We start from the raw sequence: 11,493 nt of genomic DNA on the forward strand, positions 1-11,493 counted from the left end.
GCGTGGAGCCAAAAGGTGGAAAATTCCGCAGACTCGCATTTTTCTACCGGCGCACGAGGATCTGTTTTTACCAAAGGTAAACGACCTGCACTTCATTTATATTCCGATTAAAAAAAAAATTCACTTTAACTGGAGATTAGTCCGGTTTTAAACATAAGACTCGGGGTGAAGCTGTAATGTAGTGAGATGATAAAGACATAGAGCTACAACATCACAGATCCATCAGACTCACATCATGGGCTTTGTCTGGGGTGATTCCACTAATAATCAATCAATCAATCAATCAAGCATTAGAGAAAATGTCATTAATTAGAGTATTTGCACGACAGGTTGATGCTCAGGGATCAAAGCAGAGAGGATAAAACTAACAAGTCACCTATAAGATGCAGAATGAAACATCTGTAGCATCTGGATATTAATCAATCAACTGTATCTTCATTAGGGCTTTTATTGGTTTATATCTGTTTGTGCACTGTGGATTGCTTTAAATCCACTTCCATGAATAATTAAAGGTCTGAGAATAACATGTCTCCAGCTTTATACAGTGAACACACTAATAGCTCGTGCAGGGTTTATAAGTATTTAAATGAACATCAAAGTATTCTGTTTAAAAAGCTGTTTATTTAGCTTTATTTCTTTCCCCCTCCTTTGTTTTCTTGTTTGTCTTTTTGGATGTTTATATATATGCAACTTCGGTCAGGATGAAGATGACTCAGGATGATGTGCTTGCTCTAAAAAAAAAAAAAGTCTAAGAATGACATCACAAACTTGTTTCCATATTTGTTTGATCCTCAGGATCATTTGCATATCAAACCAATTTTAGTTCCTGTAAAACGTACGAAGTTTATTATTATTGTTGTTGTTGTTGTTGTTTTTAGCAATCTACATTTAGTTCCTGTTCTTGTTCTGGGTTATAGCAGTCGTAAAAACTTGTTTATTATTTATTCAGTTTTTTTTTAAAGATGAAAGTAATAGAGCAGTTAAATATCAGAAGATTAAAGAAATAAAGCTTTGATCATGTGTCGAGTTGTTACGTGGAACTCATAACATGTTAGTGCTAGCGTCAGAGGCATTGTTATAGAAGATGAGTAAACAATTTTTTTATTAATGTGTGTGTGTGTGTGTGTGTGTGTGTGAGAGAGAGAGACAGACGGAGAGAGAGCGAGGCCACGTAAGCAGTACACCCCCTATTTAAAGTTATGCACACACACATTTTCATTCCAGAGGACGGGTCACACAGCTGATCATGTGTCATACTCGTCTGATTGACTGTGCGTTCTTATTTCACCGTCTTACACACACACTCCAATTGTTCCTGTAAACACTTAGCGAATGGAACGCCTGATCATTAAAAATAGACGTTGCTGACTTGCAGAAGAGACACGTCTATCTGTGTGTCCTGCACACACACTCATTCACTAACACCACTTGCACTTGCATGTTCTGTTATTCAGTGCAATCAGAAGTCCTGCTTTGACTCGAACGCCGCTTGTATATTCTCACTCTTAATGGAACAAAATGGTACAAAGCTTGCATGTTCTTAATTTTTAAAATAAAAAGCAAAAAATCAAAATCTGATCAATTAGAATTGCTATTTAATAAATCATCATCATTATTGTGTGTGTGTGTGTGTGTGTGTGTGTGTGGGAGAGAGAGAACAATTTAATAAATCATCATCATTATTGTGTGTGTGAGAGAGAGAACATGTGAAACAACATGCACTAATTAGTTTAGAGGTCGGACAGCTAATCTCGCGTCTAAAGCTGGGGGTTTATTTAGAGCTGTTCGAGGAAGTGGGACACGCCCCCGACCCGCCCCCCCTGCCTCGCTCCTGACTCGCCTCGCTGTTGGATCAGGTTGCTGAACTCGTTCACTGTTTCCTAGAGCTCAGCTGTGTGCGTGACTAAGGGTGTGTGAGGGGCCGAGCCGACGCAACCTATCAGCGGTCAGCTTAGCAAGGCATTCGAGGTCAGAGTGTGTGTGTGTGTGTACTTGTATTTCTGCTTCTTCTGGGAAATTGATCTTCACAAATTCTCAAATGATACACAGCTGGACATTTTATGTTCCTGTATCTTACAAAAAACTTTTAGAATTGTGATTTTGTCTTTTTAATTGTCTAAATAATTGTACAAATCTAGCTTGTGATTAAAAAAGAGACAAAAAAATGTGCATGTTTGCAAAATGATCACATCACTCACATTTACAATATTTTCATTACATTGTTTGTAAAAAATATTTTTATAACATTTTTGTAACAATTAAAGAAAAGGGGAGGGGAATCATTTCAGTTATGAACGCCAACTCTTTTTTTTTTTTTTTTTCTCTCTCGTCACACTCACTCCAAAATCGATTTTTTAAAAATATATATATGTTTTTTCATTTATAACAGAGATGAAGTGTTCGATTGGACGTTGACCAGAATGGTCTGGTTTCCAGTGTGATTGGCCGTGACCAGTGATCAGCCTCAGATAAAAGCGATTCGAGCACAGAAGCTTCCGACTGGTGCCACAGAGACACATTTTTATGGCATTGTGTGATCAAACATCATCTGTATTAAAAGCCTCCGATCTGCCTTTCTTTAATTAATTAATGAATTAATCTTAATCACACACACTTACACCAGTCTCACAACACCACCAGCGCTAATGAGTCGAAAATCACATGTGCGTCAGAAGCCACCCGCGCGCTCACGGTCACGTCGAGTTTGGAGCCGTTTGAGGCGGGAAAACATCACCGTTTCTTCATAATCCTCCAGGTGGCGCTCTCTGAACTGTTTACATATTTTCACCCCGTGTGGTAGGAGTGAATTATTTGCTAAGTTTGTTTATAAATAATTATTATGGCAGAGAACAGAGATGCGCTGCTCAGTAACAATGTTGAACTCTTGTACTTGAAGTTAGTTTGTCGTGTTTAAATGCTGCACTTGGTTTTTAAGTCAGAAAACTAACGTTATAAGGAACAGGCTACATTTAATTACTTATTAAGGGTTTTTTTACGGTTTAAAATTGAATTTTAAAGGTTTAATTAATATCAGGATATTAATAAAATTGTGATGCAGAATGAAACAATTTTAATCGAATCAGTACCGCGGTATCGTGATAATATTGTATCAGGTGGTGTCTGCTGATTTCCATTCCTAGTAAATAATCAATAATAAATCAATTATGTGAATTGTATTTATTTTTTTATCTTTAAAAAGTTAAACGTGTGGAACGTTTGATTTATTTCTCTGTCCGTGTCACAGTTTAATTTAAGGGTAAATTTGCATAATTGTGGACGTTTAATTAACTGAACGTCCCTGATGTGCAGTTTTTTTATCTTGCAAAAGTGAAACGTGTTCGAAGTTTAAATTAGGATCTTTTCCCAGTTTAGCGGTATACAGTAGGGCGATCGTCCTTTTTGGCACTGGATTTTTTTTATTTCCGTTTTCTTGTTTTTAAATAAATATTTTACATTCATCTGAATTCATTAGTGATGACTTGATGTTCTTCTTATCTTCCCTTAAGCTGCTAAATAAACGATTAATATAAAATAATAATGGAAAATAAAGATTGACACAATAATTGATTGAATTGCTATAAAATAAAAAAAAAATGTATTAACCTACCAAATTTGTTTTGCGTGATATTTCTTTGTAGCTTGCGTATCTATTAAGTTGTACACCACATGAGGGCGCACTTGCAGTTCAGGCAGTGTTCAGAGCGGGACGTTGTATTTTAGCGCTCTTATTTAATTCATGGTGAAATTTGTTAACGTCAATAAATTACTTTAAACGTTTGTAATTTTTTCACATTTAAATACGTAACAATGTGTTTTTAATGAATTAATTCCTCCTTTATTTATTATTTAAGTTCTTCAATTTTGTTTATACAAAAAAAAAAGTATTGGCACCCACCTTTGTTTTTGCCTTGATGTTGCTGTTGACACAAATTTGCTGTTTATATAAACTTGACAGGCCGGATTTTGAAGTTATGACTCACTGACCTTCTGTGAAAACACTCACACCCAACACACACACCCAACACACACACACACACACACACACACAGGGTTCGGGTTTGTTCCTGAGCCTTGTGTTACTGTGGGGGAATAATTACTGCCTTTAATAATGTAAATGTATTATAATTATTAAACTAACAGTCTTAGAAACACTTTTAAAAGATCATATGTCTCAAATCAGGACCGAACGAAACGGTTCTTAAAAATAAAAAGACAATAAATAAATAGTGTGTGGATGGGCGAGGGGGGGTGGGATGGTGCAGTAAAGACCCCCTCTGGATCGTCAGCGATGATGTTTTGTTTCGTCTGTGTTGACACCCGTGCTTCCTCTCTGTCCACAGGTACCACGATGAAGTGCATGCTGACCCCCCTGAGCCGCTGGGCCACGCCCACCCTCAGCCGCGCCGTTCATTCCGGGATGCGCTCGTCCTCGACGGCGGCGTCTCGCACTAAACGCGACGAGAGGCCGCTCTCATCTGAGGAGGTTTTCTCCAGAGAGGCGCGATACGGCGCTCACAACTACCACCCGCTCCCTGTCGCCCTGAGCAGAGGACAGGGTGAGACACGCCCACACGTTTAACTTATTTCTGTGCTTTTCTTACTACGATTTCTGCTATAACGCTTTTTTTACTCCGAACCAGATTGTTATTAGATTTTGGAATTTTTTTTTTTCTTACTCACATTTTTCTGAACTCTTACTAAATATTTAAATAAAAAAAAAGGAAAAAGCTAACACGTTAAATATGTTAACGACGTTAACGATGTTAACGATTTGCCGTTAACAATTTAACTGATTAAACATGTAGTCACTGATGATTCTTACTCACACACTGTATCTATTCACAAAAACATGTATTTTGCACCGTGATGGTTAAACTTTGCAATCACGTAGGTAAAGCAGTATCTAAGTTTTCCGAAAAGAGAAATGTGAAAGCTTTTATAGTTAACGGTAAATATGTTAAACTTGTTAAAGTTCACTCATAGGTAAATGAGTGTTTAATTGATAATTGAGTAACGCTATCACACACACACGGCGTGTTTCTCTAGTCGACCTTCACATTTCCTCAGTGACCATCATCATCATCATCATGCGCTCTTTTGTTTTTTGTCAGGAGTTCACGTGTGGGATGTTGAAGGCCGTCGATATTTCGACTTCCTGAGCGCGTACAGCTCCGTAAATCAGGGTCACTGCCACCCGAAAATCGTGGCCGCTCTGACCGGACAGGCCTCCAGACTCTCACTGACCTCCAGAGCCTTCTACACTGACGTGCTGGGGGAGTACGAGGAGTACGTCACCTCTCTGTTCGGCTACAACAAAGTCCTGCCTATGAACACGGGTCTCTCTCTCTCTCACACACACACACACACACACACACACACACACACACACACAGCTCTTGCATGTCTAAAACTTGTACTAAATTAATAACATGCATTTGCCACAAGCAGAACATGATGAGTGCTGAGGAGGTTTTATTCTGGTGGTGGAGGTTGAGGATGAGAAGTAGAACAAGGAAGAAAGAGGAGGGAAGTGAAGGGGAAAAGATAACGGTAATGTGGAGACGAGACGATAGTCAAGACAATAGAGGAGGGACATGGAGGAATAAAAACAGGGGGGTTTAACAGGAATTTGAGTAAAGTGGAATAAAGTTCAGGAAGGAACGTGGAGGACGGGAAAGGGGGGATGGAGAGACAAGGAAAGAACAGGACAGGAATGGAGAGGAAAGGACCGTGAAGAAGTAAATAAATCTGAAACTAGTATGGGTGTGGTCTCTTTTACACACACACACACACACACACACACACACATACACACACCACACACTCAGCATGATGTAATCCTATTCTGCAGGTACACACATGCCCGTATCCTCCACCTGACTCTCCTCAGCCTTAATCTGATGTGTGAGATTCAGGTTCAGATCTAGAACAAGTCTGTAAGCAGATTATCTGATGATTAACATGTTGTGTAACACTGGAGCTAATCTTTCTGTTTTTCTTTTTCTTTTTCCCTCCCCTGCACTTATTCCCACAAATAGGTGTTGAAGCCGGAGAGACGGCATGTAAGCTGGCACGCAAGTGGGCGTATAATGTGAAGGGCGTTCCGCGGTACCAGGCCAAGATCGTCTTCGCGGGTGAGTCTTTGTAAATACAGTGTGTTCCTGGAGACGTGAATAAAGCGAATTTATAAAAAAAAGTAAATAAATATTAATATAGTTAATGCAGAGAAATTCAGGAATGTGGAAAATATTAAATATCCTTTTAAAAGCGTAATATTTTTGAGATTATAATGCTAGTCCAGGATTGAGAATTAAAACACTTAAGTGTTTTTTTTTTTTTATCTTTACAGAGGGGAATTTCTGGGGTCGTACCTTGGCAGCCATTTCCGCCTCGACTGACCCCAGCAGCTACGACGGGTTTGGACCGTTCATGCCCGGGTTCGAGCTTGTGCCCTACAACGACATCCCGGCTCTGGAGGTGAGATTAAAATGTCATCACCTACAACTGGGATACGAAATGATGCCGGACGTCACACAATGTCTACATACGTTTGATACAGTTTATCTAGGAAGTACCTACTACACCTCACACCATACGCGGCTACCAGGCACAGGAGATTCTCCTGATACAATATCATAACAAGACAGGTTCGCGAGTCACAATTTCATGTGAAATTATTTTTTTTTATTTTTTCCTTTCCCAAACATGGCGCTGGACTTTCAGGCCAAACTACTCCACTTTGGTCTCATCTGTCCACAGGACGTTGTTCCAGGAGTCTCGTGGTTTGTTCAGATGCAGTTCAGTGTTGAGAACCTCTGTCGTGCCTCCATGTTCTTTTTGAACAGAAGAGTTTTCTCCTGGCAGTCCTCCCAAACACACTCTACTTGTTCAGTTTCTTCTAATTGTGCTGTCGTGGTCTTTAACATTTAAGACGCTCAGTGAGGCCTGCTGTAGAGTCTGAGATGTAAAAACTTGAGGTTCTTTCGTGTTTCTCTGAGCGTTGCGTGGTCTGACCTTGAGGTGTGCTCCTGGGACGTCCACTCCTGGGTAATTTAAAAGGTCTTGAAGTCACTCCACTTGTGAATAATCTTTCTCAAATTGTGTGGAAATGTCTTTATAAACCTTTTAGTTTCTCCTCCAGGATCACTGCTCATGTCTGTCCCTCTCAGCCTTGTGGCTGATGGTCAGTTAATCAAGTTATTTTAGCGTTCTACACATTTACGTGTCGTGTGTATGTAAATTTACACTGTCATGGGGAATAATAACGTGTGTGTGTGTGTGTGTGTGTGTGTGTGTAGAAAGCTCTTCAGGACCCTAACGTTGCTGCGTTCATGGTGGAGCCCATCCAGGGGGAAGCGGGCGTTGTGATACCTGACGCAGGCTATCTGCGCAAAGTGCGCGAACTCTGCACCAAAAACAATGTGAGTAGAACACACACACACACACACACACACACACACACACACACACATGTTGGTCTTCCTACTTTTATGAGGTCAATAATTCTGTAGCCTTTTGAAAAAAATTCATAGTAATTACAACCTCTAAATTTTACACAAATCAGGTATTTGTAACATTTTGGGGACATTTGGTCCCTACAGTGCGCTCAAATCATTAAATCGCCCTCACACACCTACACACACCCACGGTGTAGTATTAATTAAACAAACGCACTTCTGCCCCCTTGTGGTGGGGATTAAGAGGAAAAATCTGTAATGTATAGAAAATAAAAAGATTAAAAACAAATCCCAAGTGTGTGTGTGTTTTCCAGGTTTTGTTTATCGCAGACGAGGTGCAGACGGGCTTGGCTCGTACGGGACGCAGGCTGGCTGTAGACCATGAGGACGTGCGGCCGGACCTGGTGTTGTTGGGAAAAGCTCTGTCTGGAGGGATGTACCCTGTGAGTACACACACACACACACACACACACACACACACACACACACACACACACACACACACACACGCACACTCTCACATGCCTCCAAGAGCATCATGTGACCTGAGCCACCGTGTTGATGCACACTGTTTCTTAGAAAGATCTGAAAGTTGCTGCTCGAGTTGTAACACAGATGTGGACAAACAAACACTACAAATGTTTGGGACATTAACAGAAAAGTCTAAAAAAAATTCCCAAAAAATGAGTGCACCTGTACAGTGCACGGCTTATTATTATTATTATTATTGTTATTATTATTGTTATTATTATTGTTATTATAATGGCCTAAGCACTATAGGGTGCGCACGACCCTCTTGTTTTTCTTGTTTTCTTGTTTTAAGGATTATGATTTTTCTTCTTCTTATTATTATTATATTATCTATACATGAACTAAGTAGTTAAATATTATAATGAACCCTAGTGAAGTTTAATGAACTGAGTACCTCTCATCCCTCCCCCCTGAGAGAGCTCGGCCAATCAGCTCTCTCTTGACCTCCGGCTGCGGGAGGTTACAGCATCACCTGAGAATCGAACCAGCGATCTCCTGATGTTAGGGCGAGCACTTTACCGCTGCGCCACTCGGAGGCTTTGATGAGCATTTTAATATTATAATGAGTTCTGGTCACCTGACTAAGCACTTAAATATTATTAATGCTTAAAATGAACCCTAGACACCTGATTAAGTATATAAGTATGCGTACTTGAGCATTGTGTGATGTGTGTGTGTGTGTGTGTGTGTGTGTCAGGTGTCTGCAGTGCTGTGTGATGATGAGGTGATGCTGACGATTAAACCAGGTGAGCACGGCTCCACCTACGGAGGAAACCCCCTCGCCTGCAGAGTCGCCATCACCGCCCTACAGGTGTGTCTTCACCCCCCCCTGTCTGTACCTACACTCGGAGCACTCGTACCTGTCCATCCATCCATCGTCTGATTAATTAATGAAATTAGGAATGAATTAATTTTGTGTGTTCTGATCTGATCAGGTGTTGGAGGAGGAGAAGCTGGCGGAGAACGCGGCAAAAATGGGGAAGATTTTGAGGGCGGAGCTCGACAAGCTGCCCAAAGAGGTCGTCGCACTGGTGCGAGGGAAGGGTCTCCTCAACGCCCTGGTCATCAAGGAGACTAAAGGTACAAACACACACACACACACTATTCTATCAGAGTGCCTCTTATATGGGCCAATCACAAAAGCTACATTTAAAATACCAGTCTTGACCGTCTCGCGTCTTTAGTATTTATTAAAAAAAAAAATTAAAACCAGACACTAAAACTCACGTTTCCTTTCCAGATTACGACGCCTGGCGAGTGTGCTTGCGTCTCCGTGACAACGGGCTGTTAGCCAAGCCCACTCACGGCCACATCATCAGGCTGGCCCCGCCCCTCACTATCAAGGAAGACGAGATCAGGGAGTGCGCGGAGGTCATCCAGAGGACCATCCTGTCCTTTTAAAAGTCTCGCGATCGGCGATTCAAAAATCACGGTTAATTCTGAAACCCCATGAGTAACAGACGAGTGTTTAAACTGAGGACGTGTATAAATGTGTGTGTGTGTGTGTGTGTGTGTGGGAGGGGCTGTTTATTTTAGGCTGAGCCTAGTTCTGACCTCAGACTTTTTTTTTCCATGTAAAAAAGGACTTTGTTTAGTCTAGGACTAATGTAGAGATCAAAGAAATGTTTTACTGAGCATGAAAGTGCTGGTTATTTTACTTTCTGTTGAAAAATCAAAACATAAGCATTGATTAGGATAAACTGTGATTAGAAAAAATCTGAAATGTTAATGTCCGCTTTATCACACCGAGTCGGGTGTCATAAAGCGAATGAACAGCAGATATGCTAATGCAAGTGATTAGCCTCCGGATTAGCATCCTGTATAAAAGCGCGCGATCTTAGCCGCTCGGCCTCGTAGTGCTAAAGCTGAAAAAGCAAATGTGATCCAGTGCTCGCTCGTATCTCACGTTGGCTTAAAACGTGTTTTACTTCACACATTGGAACAAACGGCAATGAAGGAATCCAACTGAAGATCTTCTAGAGTCCTGAACTAAAGTAACGATTAGGATCAAACCGTTTCGTCTGAATAAGCTGGCTAGGGTTTTGCACAGAACTGCTAATGAAGAACTGTATTTACTGCTCCGAGAGGAGAGTTTGTTAGGAACTGACAACGCTTTAGAAAAAAAAAACAATCAGCTTTCGCTTAGTCTTGTCGAAAAAGACTTTGTTTTTGTTTGTTTGTTTGTTTTTGTAACCAAAACTCTTAGTTTTATTTACAAAAAAAAAAAATCAGCTAAATCTGCAGATCGTTTTATTTTTTTAGGCTGTAAAAAAAATTTCACAAATTGGTTAATGTTGCGTCCGCTGGGTATCGTCACTCCCGGACATTTAGAAAAGAACGTCACGTTCCCGTCTTTAATGTCTAATGAGAATTATAATCATTATTCAGCTCAGATCTGCACCGCGTTCACCTTTTACCCAGCGTGGCTCTCGTAGCTAACAAACGACAGAAGCCTCGGGTTTGACCCACCTTTGGACTTTATTGCTGCAGCGACGTCGTGTCCCGCAGGAAGGTTTCTAGTAACGAGTCGTCAGTGTGAGTCTCCGCCTCCTGGAGCTAAAAGTCACTCAACGAGACGTCCGTATACTCCTGTAGACTTCAAACGTCTCTCTCTCTCTCTAGAGGGCGGAGCCAATAATTTAATAATTAATCAATAGTTTTAAAGACTTTCAGAGTTCTCTGTGTTTGTTTGCATATTTAAGCCACATGACACGCCCACACTTTAAAAGATGAACTGTTACATGGTTGTCTTGCCGGAGTGGGCGGAGTCAGTCACAGGGGCACACTGATGACATCAGACGGGTGTGGACAATCAAAAAAAAAAATGGTGGTGCGGTAAAACGGTTCGAGAGCTGCGTGAGGGGAGACCGGTGTTGTTTTTGTGTCGTTTCTGATTCTAATTTTCATACGTTTTTAGGATAAAAACCTGACACACACACACACACAACACGTATGCACGCGTCACCTGGAGGTTTAAAAATCTCACAGTAATGTTACAAACCTTCTGATGATTTGGAAGGACGGTCAAGTTAAATCACGTTACTGAGAACGGTACGGTACTGCACTATAATTTATACTGCTGATGGAATGTGTGTAAAGTGGGCGCTATGCTGGAGTGTGTGTGTGTGTGTGTGTGTGTGTGTGTGTGTATCGCTGAGTTGTATGTATTACCACTTGAATGCTGTTCGAAAATGAATCAGTGTGAAATTTAAATCTAGTTTAAAGTTAAAATGCCCTGTTCTTGGAAAAATAAAGCAGATTATTGAGAAATACAGAGCTGAGTGTGTTTTATAATTAAAATTACAGTATTTTAAGTGCTGAATGTTGAACAATACGGATAAATAGAAATAGATAAACGAGAGCAAAAATATCTTGAAGCCATTCTCAGATTCCAAAAATGATATATTGTCTAAAAGGAAAACACTTTAGATTTTTCAATGTTATTGTTATTATTATTTAAGTGCAATGATGAACCTTAAAGAATTAATTTTATAATAAGTAAAAC

The 11,493-nt window shown here is 40.5% G+C and overlaps 1 protein-coding gene across 2 annotated transcripts; it reads left to right on the plus strand.

The window, feature by feature from the left end:
* oat (ornithine aminotransferase) lies at positions 1 to 11,258 on the plus strand. 2 transcript variants are annotated; one of them, XM_053511744.1, is made up of 10 exons: positions 1 to 76; positions 4,341 to 4,556; positions 5,112 to 5,336; positions 6,039 to 6,134; positions 6,350 to 6,477; positions 7,299 to 7,421; positions 7,772 to 7,900; positions 8,686 to 8,799; positions 8,924 to 9,068; positions 9,229 to 11,258. In XM_053511744.1, exons 2-10 carry the CDS (start codon positions 4,349 to 4,351, stop codon positions 9,387 to 9,389), a joined length of 1,329 nt encoding a protein of 442 aa, XP_053367719.1. In that variant the 5' UTR covers positions 1 to 76; positions 4,341 to 4,348; the 3' UTR covers positions 9,390 to 11,258. The 2 variants fall into 2 exon arrangements, with proteins under 2 accessions (XP_053367719.1, XP_053367718.1); XM_053511743.1 differs by lacking the exon at positions 1 to 76 and adding an exon at positions 1,887 to 1,968.
* The last annotated feature ends 235 nt before the right edge of the window (positions 11,259 to 11,493 follow it).

The sequence above is a fragment of the Clarias gariepinus genome, chromosome 14, assembly GCF_024256425.1.
Source record: "Clarias gariepinus isolate MV-2021 ecotype Netherlands chromosome 14, CGAR_prim_01v2, whole genome shotgun sequence".
Lineage (NCBI taxonomy): Eukaryota > Metazoa > Chordata > Actinopteri > Siluriformes > Clariidae > Clarias > Clarias gariepinus.